At 32.9% G+C, this 17,670-nt stretch overlaps 1 protein-coding gene across 1 annotated transcript in view; it reads left to right on the top strand.

The window, feature by feature from the left end:
* LOC111001231 (protein O-mannosyl-transferase Tmtc3) overlaps nucleotides 1-12,983 on the top strand; it is a 152,230-nt gene extending 139,247 nt beyond the window's left edge. The window contains exons 4-12 of the mRNA XM_022271032.2: nucleotides 1,206-1,305; nucleotides 5,194-5,309; nucleotides 6,552-6,757; nucleotides 7,271-7,475; nucleotides 7,844-8,107; nucleotides 8,756-9,241; nucleotides 9,765-9,951; nucleotides 10,370-10,650; nucleotides 11,109-12,983. Of these exons, the coding sequence (XP_022126724.1) occupies nucleotides 1,206-1,305; nucleotides 5,194-5,309; nucleotides 6,552-6,757; nucleotides 7,271-7,475; nucleotides 7,844-8,107; nucleotides 8,756-9,241; nucleotides 9,765-9,951; nucleotides 10,370-10,650; nucleotides 11,109-11,408 (2,145 nt within the window). The 3' untranslated portion in view covers nucleotides 11,409-12,983. The remainder of the gene's footprint in view (nucleotides 1-1,205; nucleotides 1,306-5,193; nucleotides 5,310-6,551; nucleotides 6,758-7,270; nucleotides 7,476-7,843; nucleotides 8,108-8,755; nucleotides 9,242-9,764; nucleotides 9,952-10,369; nucleotides 10,651-11,108) is intronic.
* Nucleotides 12,984-17,670: the final 4,687 nt, after the last annotated feature.

The following is a 17,670-nucleotide window of genomic DNA, read 5'->3' as shown; positions in this document are numbered from 1 at the left end:
ATTCGTGTTTTATCATCGTTAAACATAAACTTACTTATTTTTATTGGAAGAAAAATGACAAATAGGTCGTTCGAAGAAGTGAGATAAGTTCGAAAAATATTATTTATATTCCATCATTTCGTACCTAAATATAATTTCCAAAAAATTTCCTCGGTCATCTAGGTACTAAAAATAAAATGCTAATACTAAAGAAATTCTTCTGATAAATAATTAAATTAAAAAAAAAACATTGGCTATCTCAGAATCGATAAATACAAAGAAAATTGGCCAAACGCGCCAATTACGATTCCTTGCACTGTGGAGCCAATAAGGTACTGATTAAGTTAATATGACTAGCATTGGTACATAATACTTCAACAAAACCGCAAACCTGATATATTCATGGTTAGTTGATAAATAAGCTGGACATTAAATATTCATCACAGATCAATGTGGTTTGGTTTTTATTAGATCGATTAAAAATATATTTAGCTTAATTTAAAAAACTATTATACTATAACTATATATATAAATATACTTTAATCCAATTAACGTTACATGTAAAAATAGATATCTTAATTTGAGAAAAGCAATTAATCATTTGTTCTCACTATAAGGTATGTGCTACTTCGCCATGCCTACAGTCTGAGCCTACACGTTTATTTTAAATATCAAAAACAAGCAAAATGTTGCAGCTCCTTCCAGAGCATCTTATAAATTGCAATAGTTGTAGATTAAAAACAGTGGCCCAAAGTTTCTTGCAAGTACTTCGTCCAAACTACGCTGCTTTATTCGATAACAGGCCGTATATATTTAGTGAAGGTATTAGGCATTCATAAATACAATAAGATTATATTTATATTAATTATTAAACAAAAAATAACCACAAATTTAACAACAATAAGTTTAAGTAACGTCTATATCTAATGCGAGCGTCGAAGAAGTCCGTCCGGCCATACATACTTATTTAGCCTGAAAACCAGTTTAGTCCAGTATACCCCACTGCTACACTTCACTTGACTTTTTACAGCTTATTATACATATAGTTATTACACACTAAATATCAACCACACAACATACATATATAGTTACTTTATAAATAAACCTTATTTAAGCGTAAAGCAAAGGGAAATATGAGAGAAAAACTAGGATCAGCGCCATTTTGTGATTATTGACATAATAATTTTTACACAGTAAACATTAAAGTCATTTGACAATATTTTCAGGTGACAGGTGTAGTCGGTAGAGCTGAGATGCTGTCATCTGTCTTCTTTCTTGGAGCATTATTGTGTTACGCGAGGGCAGCTAGTAGGAGACGTTGTACCGGTAAGTGGTTTACATTTAACCATAAAAGATTGTTACTAAATAAATACTGTTTCTACAGGATTTTTATGACAAAGTATGTAGGCGTTTGATTTCTAAAACAAGCCAGCAACTTGTTATCTCCGAAGGCAAGTAATTTCATTTATAGAAAGAAAAATTTGTGCACAGCTGGGGTTAACGACCTCAGGGACTCACTAGACTGTCTCCCAGATATAACAGGAAGATAAAAGATTGCATTCAAAATCGTTAATACTATACGTATACATAGTTTAGGTAACCTATTATACAACCCCAGACTTATATATGCTTCGTCTATTAAATGTTCATAAATTTAATATGCAATACGTTAAATAAATATCATATACGATTGATAACATTCCAAATTTAAAATATAATAAATTGCAATTTGAATTTTCAATTTCCAACAAATAGCTACTGCAGGAAATGTTTTTCATCATTTTTTAAAACTTACATTTTCGAGTTTGTTTTATTTTTGGCGAGTTTTTATAATAATGGTAACGAAAACATTTATGTTTATATGTTTGTATTAAACAAGTTGCAATAATTTAATTAAAATAATTGGAATACAACCAGTGGTGTTAGAAGATTTAGGTGCTCTTTTTTGCAATTGTCTAATATGTAAGTTGGTGATCATCCTTCTGTACCTGATGAACGCCGTCGAATTTTTGAGTAGCATGCCGGCTCCCTCACTTTTCTTTCTTCTTCAATACTTGCCCTTATGAGTAATGTCTCAAATAGTAAATTATTATATCATGTGTATCAATAATCAATTCTATATTAATTAAAATGTTTCACGTACTCTTTTTTTCATTAGTAGTACATTAAGTAAATGTGTTATAAACTTTAGCAGATTGAAGAAATGCACATATTATCATTATAAAATGTTTGAGGATCTACACTCCAACCGTTTCTTAATGAGGAGGCTATTATACGATGTCCACTTTTTTCAAAAAGCAACGTACTCGACACTTTTCTTAAGATCTTGCACTAGAGTTTTACTTTTATTCTAAGCTTCTATGAATATAAAGATACCAATTATTTTACCCCGTCATAAGTTTTTCAGCTGAAGGCTTTAGATGACTGTATTAATGAATAAAGGAATTGAAATAACACTAGTTATACCATAGAATCATAAAAACACCACAGAGTATACACATAATAACGTGAACGTCTAAGTGAACAACTATGAAAACGGATTTAAATATTAGTTTAACAGCTTCATTTTAAGTAGGAATAAAAATACCTTTTATGGAACTTGTCCTCAGATTGCTTGTTTCTTTGATAATTTTTATTTCATAGACGTAGAAGACGACATAGAAGATGATACGACGCAGTGCCCTGCAGATATCCGGTTGTTGTAGTGGATACGGCTAATGTTTTCGTTATTTAATACGCGTAAGAATTGTGGGCGAACTACATCACTACATAGTATAAAACAAAGTCGCTTTCTCTGTCCCTATGTCCCTTTGTATGCTTAAATCTTTGAAACTACGCCACGGATTTTGATGCAGTTTTTTTTAATAGATAGAGTGATTCAAGAGGAAGGTTTATATGTATAATAACATCCATTAAATACTGGAGAAGTACTGTTATTTTTGAGGTTTCTAATGTGATGTCGTAAATAATTACATTTTTTCCGCTTACATTGCAAACGCAGGCTGAACCCTACGAGTTTTATCAAAATAATGTACTAAGTATTGTACACATTGAAAAGGTCTACAGAAAAGTCCGTGATGGTATATGTCTATCTCTTATGGATAACCCACATTTTTATATACAACGTTCACAGATTTTCTGTAGTGTATTTAGTACCAGCATTGCACCCGTGCGAAGCCGGGGCGGGTCGCTAGAATAAATAATAGTATTAAATCACCTATACAACAATTACGCAAGAGCTTTCTGAATAAACAGTATTGTATATAAAGTTATGTGCCCAGTGGTACGTTTACCGTAAAGTACAGGCAACTCCTTATTGTGTCGTTTGGGTCGTGTTCTCCAATATAGCCTGCGGTTAAGTGGGCGATAAGCCCTATCTCTGAGAACTTTGCACCGGAATTATTTGCAAACTAGACAATTATATATCTAATTTCAGTTCAAACACAGTTGAAATTGGTGTAGGGAAAATAATTTCATGTGTACTTTTTGTATTGTACCTACTTTTATATCGTAAACGAAAATTGTCCATGATAGGGGCCACTAATTTTTCTACCAAATTTTGATTTTGTACCGTTTAATTCAGCGCTAAAACTGGAATCCCATCGGTTTTAAAAAATGAGGCAGATGAACTTATTGAGCCATCAATGATAGCAGAAATGTTTGCTGATAACTTTGAGTCTAATTACTCTCCAGAACCTGATAGACGTCTTGATCATCTCTCGCACTTAATGGGTTAACGTTTGTTTTAAGTTTTTTTGGTTTTTTTTTGTTAATTGTTTTTCATGTTTCTTTATCGTTGTCTCATTAGGGTTGCCTGGAAGAATTCGCCTGTAAACGATAAGGCCGCCCTTTGCCTTATATCGTATTAGTAATTACTGTTGAGATAGAAAAATGTAGTGAAAATATATAAATTAAAAAAAAAATCTTTTGTAACTGTTGTTTTTATTTTTGTTATGTGTGTTTTTGTATAAGGCGATAAAGGATAAATAAATAAATAAATAATTTGGGCGAAAATTGTGTTCATGTTTCGTCGGTAGTGATTAATTGTGTGAAGATTGAAAACGCTGTATTTATTTTATTTCTTACATTTATGAGATTCGCTCTCTCTGCGGTGTATTTATCAAAGTAAAAATAATTGATTATCTGGCAGTTTCATAGTATATTCGGGTCAATTTGTACATTGTGAAGTTTGTGGGCTGACCTTGTGACAAAAAAACTAAACATCTATTGACCTCGAGCCGCACCAAACCCAAAGCCTATTTTAAACAGGAAGACTCTCTCACTTTTCTTATTGTTTTCGTAACAGCAAAATTGCTACTTTTCATAAAAATTTCATTGTTTTAAGTTTCATTGTTCCAAATGTTTTAATGACTATATTTTTCTCTATTCATTTGAATCTGGGCCGTCCTAGGTCCTTTATTATTCTGACTCAATTTGCCACTTAGCTTATGTTCTCACGGGAGCAGAAAACAAATGAATACCTTATAAAAACGTACAAATTTAGCACAGTTTTAAAGTGTAGTTAATATTTAAATATCGTATTTAAGGCCGTGTTTTGTTTGCTGAATAAAAAGAATATGTTTTTTATATGTATTTCTTTTTGTAGAATTTCATACTGGCGCAAAGTTCGCTCGAGAGATTGTTCTTGATTCGGGTCAATTATTTTTTGTAGTCTTGAATAACAACCATTATCAGCAAGAATGATCTAAAGTCCTATTATAAAGATTTGAAATGATCTTTTGAACTTGATTTTTGCTTGCTTTAATTAATAAAAATAAGTCAAATTTTCATTTTGACAGATGTATGAATATGATTTATACATATTTTAAAACAAATAGACTATGAATTTATGAGTGAAGTAATAACAATGTTAGCGCTATTCCATTCAGCAATGAATAAATTTTACTTAGTAAACATAATAAAGACACATATAGCTAATTTAATATATTTATGTATCGCTTAATAAATTCTAAATTCTCGTCAAACGTAAATTATCTCAATACTTGGGTATTGATTTGGAGCAGTTCAAATATTTGTAAGTATATAGCTTGGCGATTAAAAAAAGTGCCGAGAGTTTCTTGCCCGCTCTACGCCCTTGACTTGCGAACTGGTATATGAAAATTTAGAATCAATTTAACATCTTTTCAGTTGATGTTCATAAGTGCACTTGGTTACCTATATGAATATAATATAGAATATCTATTGTAATTACAGACTGGCGGTATGTGGCTGCGTGTACAGGGTGCGTGGGAGTCGCGATGCTGTGCAAAGAGCAGGGCATCACAGTCACAGCTGTTTGTGTTGTTTACGAGCTCTTTGTAGCACAGAAGGTATATTATGAATCTTCAGTACATTCTTGTATTATTCTGTATTACTGACGAACGTTGATGCTCGTTGCGGAAATTTGCCTTAAGGAATAAAATAAATAAATCAGTAGGTGATCAGCCTCCTGTGCCTGACATACACAGTCGACTTGGGTTGGCGAGGCGGTTTTCTCACGATATTTTCCTTCACTGAGCGAATGTTAAATGCTCACATAGAAAGAAAGACTATTGGTGCCGGGAATAGAACCTACTACCTCAGGGATGAAAGTCGCATGCTAAAACCACTTTGCTAACACTGCAACCATAAAGCATATCTTCCATAAACTACTGTACTGTCAGAACTGGCTGACTCGGTGAAACTAAAATATGTTTAATAGATACAGAACTTAAATTTAAAATAAGAATCACAAAATAACATTATCTGTAAGTCAACAAATGTGTCTGCGGCTGATGATAAAGGAGCCTGAGTATTTTATAGTCTCATGTTTCGATGGGAAATGACTAAGCAAAAAATAATACAGTGTCATACGAGGCTACATTATAACAGTATGTGATGTAGGTATTTTATTGATATTATTTCACACCTCAGGTTACATTATTTATACGTCTAAAAATAAATTCAATATTCTCAATTTTTTTCTTCTTCAGAGTCCGGCAAATTTGGGGCCCATTCAATTCAAACTTTTTATCATTTATAATACTAGCTGACCCAACAGACGTTGTCCTGCATGATATTTCAAGTTATAAGATACTAAGCAAAGTATGAAAGTACTTTTTACGTACCTAACCTACGATTTGTGAATCTAAATCATCCAGGGCTCCGCCCAAACGTATACAAAAAAATAATGCAATTCGGTCAAGCCATTTAAGAGTAGTTCAGTGACATACACACGTACAGTAGAATTATGTATATATGTAATCTATCCTATCTATTAACTTAGATTAAACTGCATACGGTTTGAAAATTTGATTGAAATCGGTTTATTAGTTTAGGTGTCAATCGGAAAAACAACGCGGAATTTATATATATTAACATTGGAGAAGAATTAACTTCAGATAAATTTGTATTAAGTGATATCATTCAGTAAATATAACATGATATTAACCTTGATATATAAAATATATTATATTATAGTGTACTACTAAAAAATATTACTTATTGAATTTCGCCCCATAAAAGTTTTGGTACTTTTTGCATATGCATACAAAACTGGTAAAAGCATATAATTTCATTTCCTAATCTCTCAGCGCCGATCGACTACTGGCCAAAATTGGCTGGAGATCTGGGGCAAAGGTGGCTGGGGATGTGCATGCGGCGAAGCTGCTAGAAGAATCACAACTGTATGCTTTGCGACACTCGCTCTGCTGGCAGCCAGGCTTCACGTGATGGGCGCCCAACTACCTGTCTTTACCAGATTTGACAACCCTGCTGGAGCTGCTAATCCACCAGCTAGGTAAACATCTTTTTCAACTATTTTATTTAGAATTGAAATTTTAATTTAGGTATGTTACAGGAGGGATACCTTAATGAACTGTACCGAAATAAAAATCTTAAACTATAGAAGTTTTTAAAATATCTTTGAATTAAAATATTCTTATAATATTAAATTTCCTTAATATTTTTTTTTTATTTCTGTTTTGAAAATCATTTTTTTGTAATAGTTGTATAAGTAGGTTTTATTTTTTTATGTCAATTAGTTTTAGGTAAGCTATAAAAAGAGAAACATTTGTTTATCTTTATTTTTTTAAAACCCAAAAATTACCTAAAACGCGGAAATTCACCAAAACCAGAAAAAATGAAGTCGTAAAAATCGTAGAACCTAAATTGGAGCTGGTTTTGGAACAACCTGTATAACGTGTAGAATTGTAAAAAAAAATTAAATCATCCCTAAGTGTAAAAAAATTAAATTACACCGCAAAGCTATGTTTTATAAAACATTTAAAGAGGAAATCTTTATAAATTCCAGGCATCTGACATTTGCATATCTACCAGCGTTAAATGCATGGCTACTGACCCTACCTGAAGCACTCTGCTGCGATTGGACAATGGGTACAGTGACTCTTCTGAAATCTTGGCGGGATCCGAGAAACATAGCCACGCTCGCACTTGGCACATCACTAATTGCGGGAGGGATACATGCTTTGCGCACGCGCTCGTCGGCTTTATCTATGGTACGTATTAGTTGTAAAGACTATACAAATGTCTGTTATCTATGTATAAAAAAAGTTTTGTAGTCATATATCCCCTTTGAATTAACATTAGGAAATAAAAATTAATCAAAACAATAAATATAATGTTCTTCTATAAAATAGTAATCATAATTAACCTCGGACGTCTTGGGAAACGTAATATAAATTTTATTTCAAGGTAAAAATTGTTCGGATAGTTTTTTCGAAAGCAATCCCTTTTTAAGTAATTGAAACCCAAACTAAGAATTGAAAACTACATGAAAGGTGTATGTAGATTTCTTCATCCTTAAGATAAAAGTTCTTAAAGACAGAATTCATGCTCATCCAATATAAATAATAAATCTTTTCAGGGTCTAGCATTACTGGTCCTTCCATTCCTGCCTGCCTCAAACCTGTTCTTCCCAGTAGGGTTTGTGGTGGCAGAGCGAGTACTTTATATGCCTTCCATGGGCTGGTGTCTTATCATCGCGCACGGATGGAGACTTTTAGCCAAGAAGAGAGCTATGCTGGCTGCTTCTACGCTTATATTCCTCTTACTTGCCTTTAGTGCCAAAACATACGTACGGAATTGGGATTGGAAGACTGAATACACCATTTTTGCATCTGGACTTAAGGTATGCATATCCGTAACAGTGCCAGGAGTGGAATTCTTCAAAAATTACGATCGACTCCTAAATGCATTAATGTTGAAGTCAAAAAAGTTGTTTCTGAAATTTCATTCATTTACATTACATAACAAATTACCATAGCTTCGTCCTACTGCTCTATCTGCAGTATTTGTCATTTAAATATGCCATTTGTGTTATCAGCATTAACTTACTTGGGTATAAAGACAGTGGAATGCCTTATATTTAAAAGTGCTTAAAATATAAAATTTCCAAGTAAAGCAAAATATAAAACACTTATTGATTAAACGTACAATCAACAAAGATTGTTATAACTTTGACGATTATTTAAGTAATCCTAATCCTTGGGATTGATTTGCTTCAGTTTAAGCAATATGTATGATTTAAATCATGGCGATTAAAAAGAGTGGCGGAGAGTTTCTTGCTAGTTCTGCCTTCCCGCTCTACGCCCTTGACTTGCGAACTGGTAGTAAATGTAAATTTAGATTCAATTTAATCTGTTGAAGTTCATAAGTGTATATGGTATATGAATACAATTATTTCATTGAGTCCACTCGATTAATTTCTTGATTCAAAAAATTAATTGCCAATGACTTTACAACCTCTTGCGTGAATATTTACGAAGACATCTTTCAGGTTAACCGTAACAACGCAAAACTTTACAACAATGTAGGCCACGCCTTAGAGGCTGAAGGGAGATATGGGGAGGCGTTAGAGTTCTTCAAAACAGCCGTAAACGTCCAGCCAGATGACGTCGGAGCTCACATCAACGTCGGCAGAACATTTAACCACCTCGGGAGGTATCAAGATGCTGAAGACGCGTACGTACAGGCGAAATCTCTTCTACCAAAAGCGAAACCAGGGGAATCGTACCAAGCAAGAATTGCACCTAATCATCTAAATGTCTTCCTGAATCTGGCGAATTTGATATCAAAGAACGCCACTCGATTGGAGGAAGCGGACATGTTGTATAGGCAAGCGATTAGTATGAGAGCGGATTACACCCAAGCGTACATTAATAGAGGGGACATTCTGATTAAATTGAACAGGACTAAGGAAGCGCAGGAAGTGTACGAAAGGGCTCTGTTGTATGATAGCGGGAATCCGGATATTTATTATAATGTAAGTATTGTATGCCTATAGAAAAAAACATCTAATGCATTTAAATATAATAATAATAATTTATTTTTTCCCATGTAACATTTACAAAAATAAGATTACAGTTGAGAAGGTATTGAAAGACTGGTTTTCAAAAAAGAAATTGAAGTTAAAAAAGAATTGTATGGCTGTATGCAGGGTGTGGGTATGTGTGTATGTGTGTGTGTGACAGTGGCTATGTACTATTAACTAATTCTAATTGGCTTATAAAATATCATGTAATTCTTAGTGTGTGCAAAATGTGTGTTTTCTCGTATCATCTCGAAGTTCGTGTTTGCACAACTAAGCGTTTTTAAGGCAGTTTTCCGCACCACCACTTTTTGGTACCTGCTGCCCACTGAAGTATTTACAAATATGTTTTATAGAATTATTTAATATCATAAGGAAAGAGAAACGAATTCGGGCTAACAAAAATAAAAAACTAATAGTACTAAAATACTTACCTAATATGAAATTTCTAGAAGTAACAAATTTATCCAAATTCCAGTTAGGTGTAGTCCTTCTGGAGCAAGGCAAAGCTTCCCAAGCCCTGGCCTACCTCGACAAGGCTTTGGAACTGGAGCCGGAACACGAACAAGCGTTGTTGAACTCCGCCATCTTGCTTCAAGAACTTGGCGCCGCCGATTTGAGACATCTCGCGAGATCACGTTTGCTGAAGTTACTTGACAAAGATGGTGAGTGTAACTTTCATATTTCAATATGTTTACCGTAAATTACCTATGATACTTGTGCAGTGTTTTTTCAGTGTCCTTTTTTATTATTGTGTTCACAGTTTACATACGTTTTAATTACTTTCTTTTGTCTAAATAAGTTTTCTTCAGCTCAAGAATTACCTAATTATCTTTCTTCTTCTTCTTATTTTTCTCACAATGATTGCCTGGTAAAGATCGCTCGAAAACGATAAGCCGGCCAGTTGCCCTGCTCTTTATTAAATTATGTCAATTGTATTATTTATCTGTATATGTACATAAATAAATAAAATATATCAAAGTATTTAAGCAATAGCTAAACTTAACTAAACTTTTGCGGACAAGCGAACGACGAATCTCTTAAGCTTTTTAGAGTCGGTTAAAAATGTCCCTAATCTTTCAGCTACAAACGAACGCGTGCACTTCAACCTAGGCATGGTCTGTATGGACGAAGGTGACGCAGAATGCGCCGAGCGCTGGTTCCGCGCAGCTGTTCACCTAAAACCCGACTTCCGATCCGCGCTCTTTAACCTCGCCTTGTTGCTCGCCGATCGGCGACGGCCTTTAGAAGCCGCACCGTTTCTGAAGCAACTCGTCAGGCATCACCCGGATCATGTGAAGGCGCTAGTGCTTTTGGGAGATATTTATATTAATTCTGTTAAAGATCTTGATGCCGCGGAAAGTGTAAGTACCGAATAATATTTTTATTATTACGTATATTGTTTCCCTTAAGAATGATGCTGCTGATAAGGCTATCAAAAAGAAATCACAATTACTGCCTGTGTTTAAAATAGTTTATTATTTCTGAATTATTTTTACAATCTATTTATGTTCATGTGTATTCTTTTCATTTTAGAGTCATATAATTATATTTGAGATAAAAAATTAAATTAAACATAGATAGTATTTTATAGCATAATTGTTTGAAAATCCAAAAAGATTACCGAACTGTATTATAACTATTTTTTTATGCACAGTACAAATACTCTCCCAACAACACTAAGCCAATACGATCATGTTGGTATTAAATTTAATATAACATTAATAACATAAGATACTCTATCGCTACTGAACTCTGCACACGTATAAAGATAATTAAATATATGGACCGTGTTTATGAGAATCAAATGTATACCTTGCAGTGCTACCGCCGCATTCTCGAACTGGAGCCAGATAACGTGCAAGCCTTACACAATCTGTGCGTCGTCGCGGTTGAAAGAGGCAAGCTCGCTATCGCCGAGGAATGTCTCACCCGCGCAGCCTCCCTCGCGCCACACGAACACTACATTCAGCGCCATCTAGCGGTCGTGAGGGCGAGACTAGCGGCGGTCACACCAACAAATCCTACGAATTCCCCCACTAATCCCCCCACAGAGGTCAAGGCTAGATGGAATTATATCCCCCAACAGCCCCCGGATCCGCACGAAACTGACCCTTCATAGCGATACGGAGATCAACAATTTACTACCAGGGTATGATTCTTTTGTGAGCTTTGCATTTTTGTCGTTTGCTTTCAGTAATTTAAAGGCCATATTAAATAATATTTCAATAGAAACCTGAATTCTAACAGATTCGGTAACCCTTGAGTAAAATGGAAGTTATCATTATAGTATTGTATTTGTATGTAACTAGAGTCTAGAGTTACAGGCGTTTCGTGGGCATATTTGAAACTAAAAAGCACGAATGTCACTCGAATAGCAGACTATACAAATTGTCAAAAGTCATGCTGTCAAAAAGCAATATAACTTCGCACTAAGGGTACTGATAAATTCAGAGAATTTCAATAATCTTACTAATAACTACCAGAAATAGCTCTTTTAATGCTTTGCTACATAAAACTTAACTTGAAAAAGTTAAGTTTTTCTTTAATTTTCTTAAATGATAGAAAATGGTATTTTCTACCATTTTTTGTAGAAAATATAAACTCGGAGACAATTGCCCCATTGTGTTTAATTCTTATTAAACTATGAGATATTTAGTATTTTGCATTTCGTGATATTTATTGCATTTAGATTTTGTATGTAGATATCGGATGAGCTTTCTTCGTTAGCCATTATGTGTATACGGTATAACTGTAATCTGTAAAGTATCTAGTCACTTTATTTGACATTTTTCGAAAGGGCATCCTTAAAATATATTTTTTTTTAATAATTTTTACTTAATTACTCTTAGATTAAACCATACTTAGATATTTGCGGAAAAAATATTCAAACGATGTCCTTTGTGTTGCTATTATAAAAATATTTATTCCAAAAATTGTTCCTTTATGTATAAGAACTTTAAAATTTATTTTCGCATATTTTTATATCGTTTAGGTACACAGTGACTGACACTTATTAGTTTTATGAAATTCAATCCTTATTTTCATAGTATATAAGTTCATACGTTGACAATATCGTTTCTATTGTGTTCTGTGGCATTTTTTATTAATAACGTGGATTACGTCAAGTCCATAGAGTTTATTTTAAAATAGAATCTATTATAATAATGTAGATTGTGTATGATCACCATTTTATACTTAATTTCTGGAGATTAATGTGATACCTAGTCCGTAATCATGTGGAAAGCCTAAAGTGATTTCAAAATTTAAAATTTCACCGGCCTAGACATCCATTTTATACGTAAATGTTATGAAACCTTAAAAATATGTTCAAATTAAATTGCACATTATTGGAACAAATAAAAACCACATCTCATTTTTTGATTTGAAAATTTAAAAATTATAACATTCATGTATAGAATGGCTTTCTTAATGTAATATATTTATAGTATTATTTTCATAAAACGCCAATGTTAAAATGAGGTGATCGACCGTTATTAGAATATGTAGATGTGAAAATGTAATGTTGTTAATGTTTTAAGATACAAAGTACTTTTGTAAAAACTGAATTTTTTACAATGTCTTGAAACATTTCCGGTCGGTACTCCGACGGGAGTAGAACTCATAAGGACCCCGAATATTATAACTATTTGTCGTCAAAACATTTATTTTTATAAATAAATGATGTTTCAAATTATTATGCGTTTTTTTCCCGTGTCTCGAATCTATCTACAGGAATAAGAAGCGATTTCGATCTTTTTAATTAACAAGATACTTTTCAAGTTCTCAAAAAGGGATACAAATTAAATCAATATAAAGGAGGTGCTATTTACAAACAAGACCTTTCTATAACAGAGCGTTTTGTAAGGCTGCTGCTAACCAGTTACCTAATCAAAAGTCATTCATTCATGTAGGTAACATAATGTACACTTATGAACGTCAAAAAAAATACATTAAAATGCTTCTAATTTTACATTTACTGAAGGGAAGAACTGGCAATAAACTCCGCCACTGTTTCATCACCAAGTTTTTTCTTTTACACACCGTTTGAAGAAAAGAGCGTTCCAATACTTAAAATCCATCAAGGTGATATTAATTACGTACGTAAACGTATTTAGTATTACGTGATATTAATTCGCTTTATTAATGTTATAATCAAACTGCTGTTATGAACCCGCCACTCGCTTGTGAACTTTTAACTTCGATTGGTGAGCGCTTGTGGGCAATCAAGAAGACCATGACAAGCGCGACCACTTATTATTACTTAAAATAAGTAATAATAATAGTGTAGGCGAAAAACAAGCTCACACTGAATCGTATAAACTTACTAATTTTATTAAAACCGGCCATTAATAAAAATAAATATTTTAATAGAGAATCATATTATCAGAGAAGTGGATAAGATGAAATATAAGAAATCGACTCTCTTTTAAAGAACTTTTCTTTTTAAAACCATAACAAGGTAAGATCAATAATTGTATGAACAATCAATACTAATTACAGAGTATCACAAGATACCCACAGATGAACTGTGCAAAATTTGATAACAGTTGTCTCTATACAACAGTGGCGAAGGGTGAAATTTTGGCAAAGGGAAGCCGGTCCAAAAAAATGTTGAACAGCACTCTATATGAATTAAAGCCATAATAACAAACAAAATCCACAGTATTTAACCAAATCTGCGATTAAATTACCTTACAGAATCAGTCACAGTTTAAATAACACAAATATTAAAATATAACAAACGAAATTATCACGCACCAGTGGTATAGGAACACATGTCACATACTAAAAATAATCTATTTTCAACCAAACGAAATGGAACGCGAAAATATGCCAAAATAAAAAGAATATGACTTGCGAAGGATTTCATTATAACGCTAATTCTTTTTAATTTTGTCGTGTTTTCTTTCTCCCGTGCCGTGGTTCAATAACAATAATTTCTTTGTCTCTTTCTAATAGAGGAGAGGAGAGAACTGCAAGCCGGTCGCGATCAGCCTTATCTTTCTTTAAATTTTACGTACAGTTAGCGAGCATTAGAAAGAGATGGTTTGACACGCTCTGTCTCTTTTCGCCTCATAGTAAAACGTTGGCCGAGATAAGCTGTAATTCGTCGAGTTACCTTTAATGTAATTTAGGTACGAAAAATTGACGCGCTGATTAATTTACGACTATAAAATGAAATGTGATACTTAGGGTATTGCTAAGAATTACTATTGCTATTGTAAATCGCGCAGGCATTTAATTAATAATACTTTGTTAATGAAATAGAATGTAAATACTTTTGTATGAATATGGAACTGATTTTTGAAAGGTAACCCGGTGGGAATCGGCTTGTATGGACTCTTCGCCACTGCTATACAATTGTATGTGCGTGTATTACGTTCGATGGCGGTTGTTGTATGTATGTATGTTCAAATATATATGTTACATATAACACTGTTTGAAGCTGGGTAATAATGGTTATAGCTAAGATTACATTAGGGGCTAGTTCCCTACCATGTATATCCAAGAATAAAATAAAGAAGAGTGAGAGAAAACGAAATAATAAGCAGTTTTTAAACTTATTAAATTAAAAAAAAAACATATTGTGCAGACATGGGAACTCCGCGGTTTATATTAAATCTGACAGACATCAAGTCAACACAATTAAAGCCTAGGCCAGAACTCTTCACATCTTCTCAACAGGTATGCTGTTTGATGAAACTTGCCAATTTTTTCACTTATTTTAGAAAACAAACTTTTGGGTCCAGATATTATGGGAACTTCGCAGTTTCTATAAAATGTCTAGGCAGTAGGCAACACATTTAAAGTCTAGGCCAGAACTGTTCGCTTTCTCTCAGCAAAGCATACCAGTTTGATGAAAATTGGCAATTTTTCTCTTATTTAAAAAAATATTTAAAAAAAACTATATATACCCTTATGGACTTTTCAAATAATAATTTATTCATTGCAAAAATATGGTACAAAAGAAATATAAAGACTCACGATGTGGGCTGGTGGTATATATTATATCGAACAAATGTAATTTGGAGCACTCACCATTTAAACTAGTGGTTCTGTCTGGACCATTTTGCCACGACTTGGGGTACGTAGCAGAATTTATGAAAATCAGTTTAGCTGTTACATCAAGAAAACTAGTGAAAATTATGGAATCATATAATTTTGGTAAGGATTAAGGTAAAAATAAAACAATTTTTCATTTACTTCATATAATCGATCAACAAAACATTAGGACAATGTATGTACACATTTAAGTACTAAGTATGTGGAGCCGCTAGGCTTTTGTATGCAAAAATATACCTAGTATTTGTCTATACGAAAAATGGTACTCAAACCGATAATTCGAAATTCAAATTATAATATTTCGAATTAACGTTCGCCGGTTAACATTTCTACTTAAACCAATAATTTAACTAAACACTATTTACAGTTTTAATAAAATAAATTCCGTCGCTTAGAAGTAGCTTAATTAAATGACTTCGAATCCTCTATTCGAATCTAAAACTAGCTATTGCTATAGTTCCGTCTCAAGGCAATATAATGCGAAAACATAACTAGCACCTTAATTGTAATTTTCGTATATATCACAGTTTTTTAAGGTGCTATTCAAACAATCTTTAATACTTTGAACCAAATTTTATACATAAATTATATACAAAAAGCAATAAAATATTAATACTATTAGGACACGATTCTGGGCGTATTTTAGACGTAAATTTTTTTAACATTACAAAATCGTTAGCAATTATTTCGAGAATTTACAACAGGTGTTGTATTACAAAAACAAGATGGGAAAACCCGAGAAACATTAGAACTGACATTTATCAAGTGTCAACTGTCATCTGTCAAGTATTGACAACTTACTCAACAAATCGTTACCGTATCCATCAGTATCTCCGTAAATCTTTTGCTTTTGAAAGTTCTAAACAAAAACCTCTTTGCCCATACAAATAGAACAAGTAAAATGTGAAGAGAAAAAAAGTATAAGTTACAAAAATATTCGCGTTATGTTGCCCCACAGACTATATAATGAGACCACTTCGATCAAACTCACAACATTAATGGCAGATAAGTCTACTAAAACTCGAAAAAGTCGACAAATTCTGATTCACAAACCTTTGCTCTCAAAAATTCAACATTTTGCATTAATTAAATCATATTTTTTGAGTTGAGATTCGGTACCTTATAGCAACATCAGCCGATAGAAATTGTTGGAATTGATTTGTTACAGCCGGAAGATGCAAGTCGTTTTTTGATTGAACTTATTCTCTCAAAAATAAGATTTTGAGAGAATTTGAGTGACTTTAGTATTTAGTATTCTTTGTAATGAAAACGCGATTACAATTTCATTCTAAGTGCCAAAGTAGTCGGTGACTGCGAAACGTGGAGTTATTGAATGACCATAAATTTTTAACGCAAATAACAATTTTCTGAAATAAAGTCCTTGACCATTACTTTCTCAAGAAAACGCGTTAAATTATTTTACTATACAGTGTAAACTGGTAACGCAAAATTTAAATTTTTAAAAAAAGCAATTTAAATTTTTCCACCTGGCAACACCAGCTCGTACTAGCAACACTGCGTGAAACGCATTCGATTGTTCTATATACTCCAAGTCAACGAAGCATATGCTCCTCAACTTTTTGAGGCCGACAGTACGCCGGCCTTTTCTCTCGGCCTACGCCGTCCGTTTTTGTTTGCCGATGAGTATCGAATAAACATTTATATTTTTTCAAGCGGACGGTTACAAAGTAATTTGTTCCTTGTTTCCTAAGTTCTTTTTTCAATTTGATTGTTAGGCAAACATTTATTAAATTGAATATGTAATTATATAATTATATTTTGAAATTTTACTTAGGGCCTGTTTCACAATGTCCGGATAAGTTCCAAATAAGCTATTATATTATTGGTATGATAAATAGTATTTTTGCGTTTCACGACTGTCAGATAGCGCTATACGTCATGAAATTCGAAGTATCTTATTTGGAACTTTTATCTTTCGAATTATTTATGTGTTGCATAGCTATTTGGCACTTTATCCATACATTGTGAAACAGGCCCATAGTGTTTCGTTAATAACTTAATAGGAATTTCTTCCTTAATCTATGATTTAAATTTCTTATGTAAACAATTCAATTTTTTAATATTAAAAATTATGTATGGTACTACACGCACAAATCAACTTGGCACTTGTGTGGAACGTGGAACCGCCTACCCTTGACGCGACAATACGATCAGTAAATCAAATACTACGCTGTCATTGTATTAGAAAATAAACTAAAATTATTTGTTTTATTAACCTATGGATGTAGACCTGTTACCAAAAAAATAGGTAAAAAAACTTTTTAAGTTAAACGGTTTTATTTTTTTTACCCATTTTA

This window comes from Pieris rapae, chromosome 17 (genome assembly GCF_905147795.1).
Source record: "Pieris rapae chromosome 17, ilPieRapa1.1, whole genome shotgun sequence".
In the NCBI taxonomy this organism is placed as follows: domain Eukaryota; kingdom Metazoa; phylum Arthropoda; class Insecta; order Lepidoptera; family Pieridae; genus Pieris; species Pieris rapae.
Note: the sequence above shows the minus strand (reverse complement) of the source record. Positions and strands in the feature narration are given on the sequence as shown.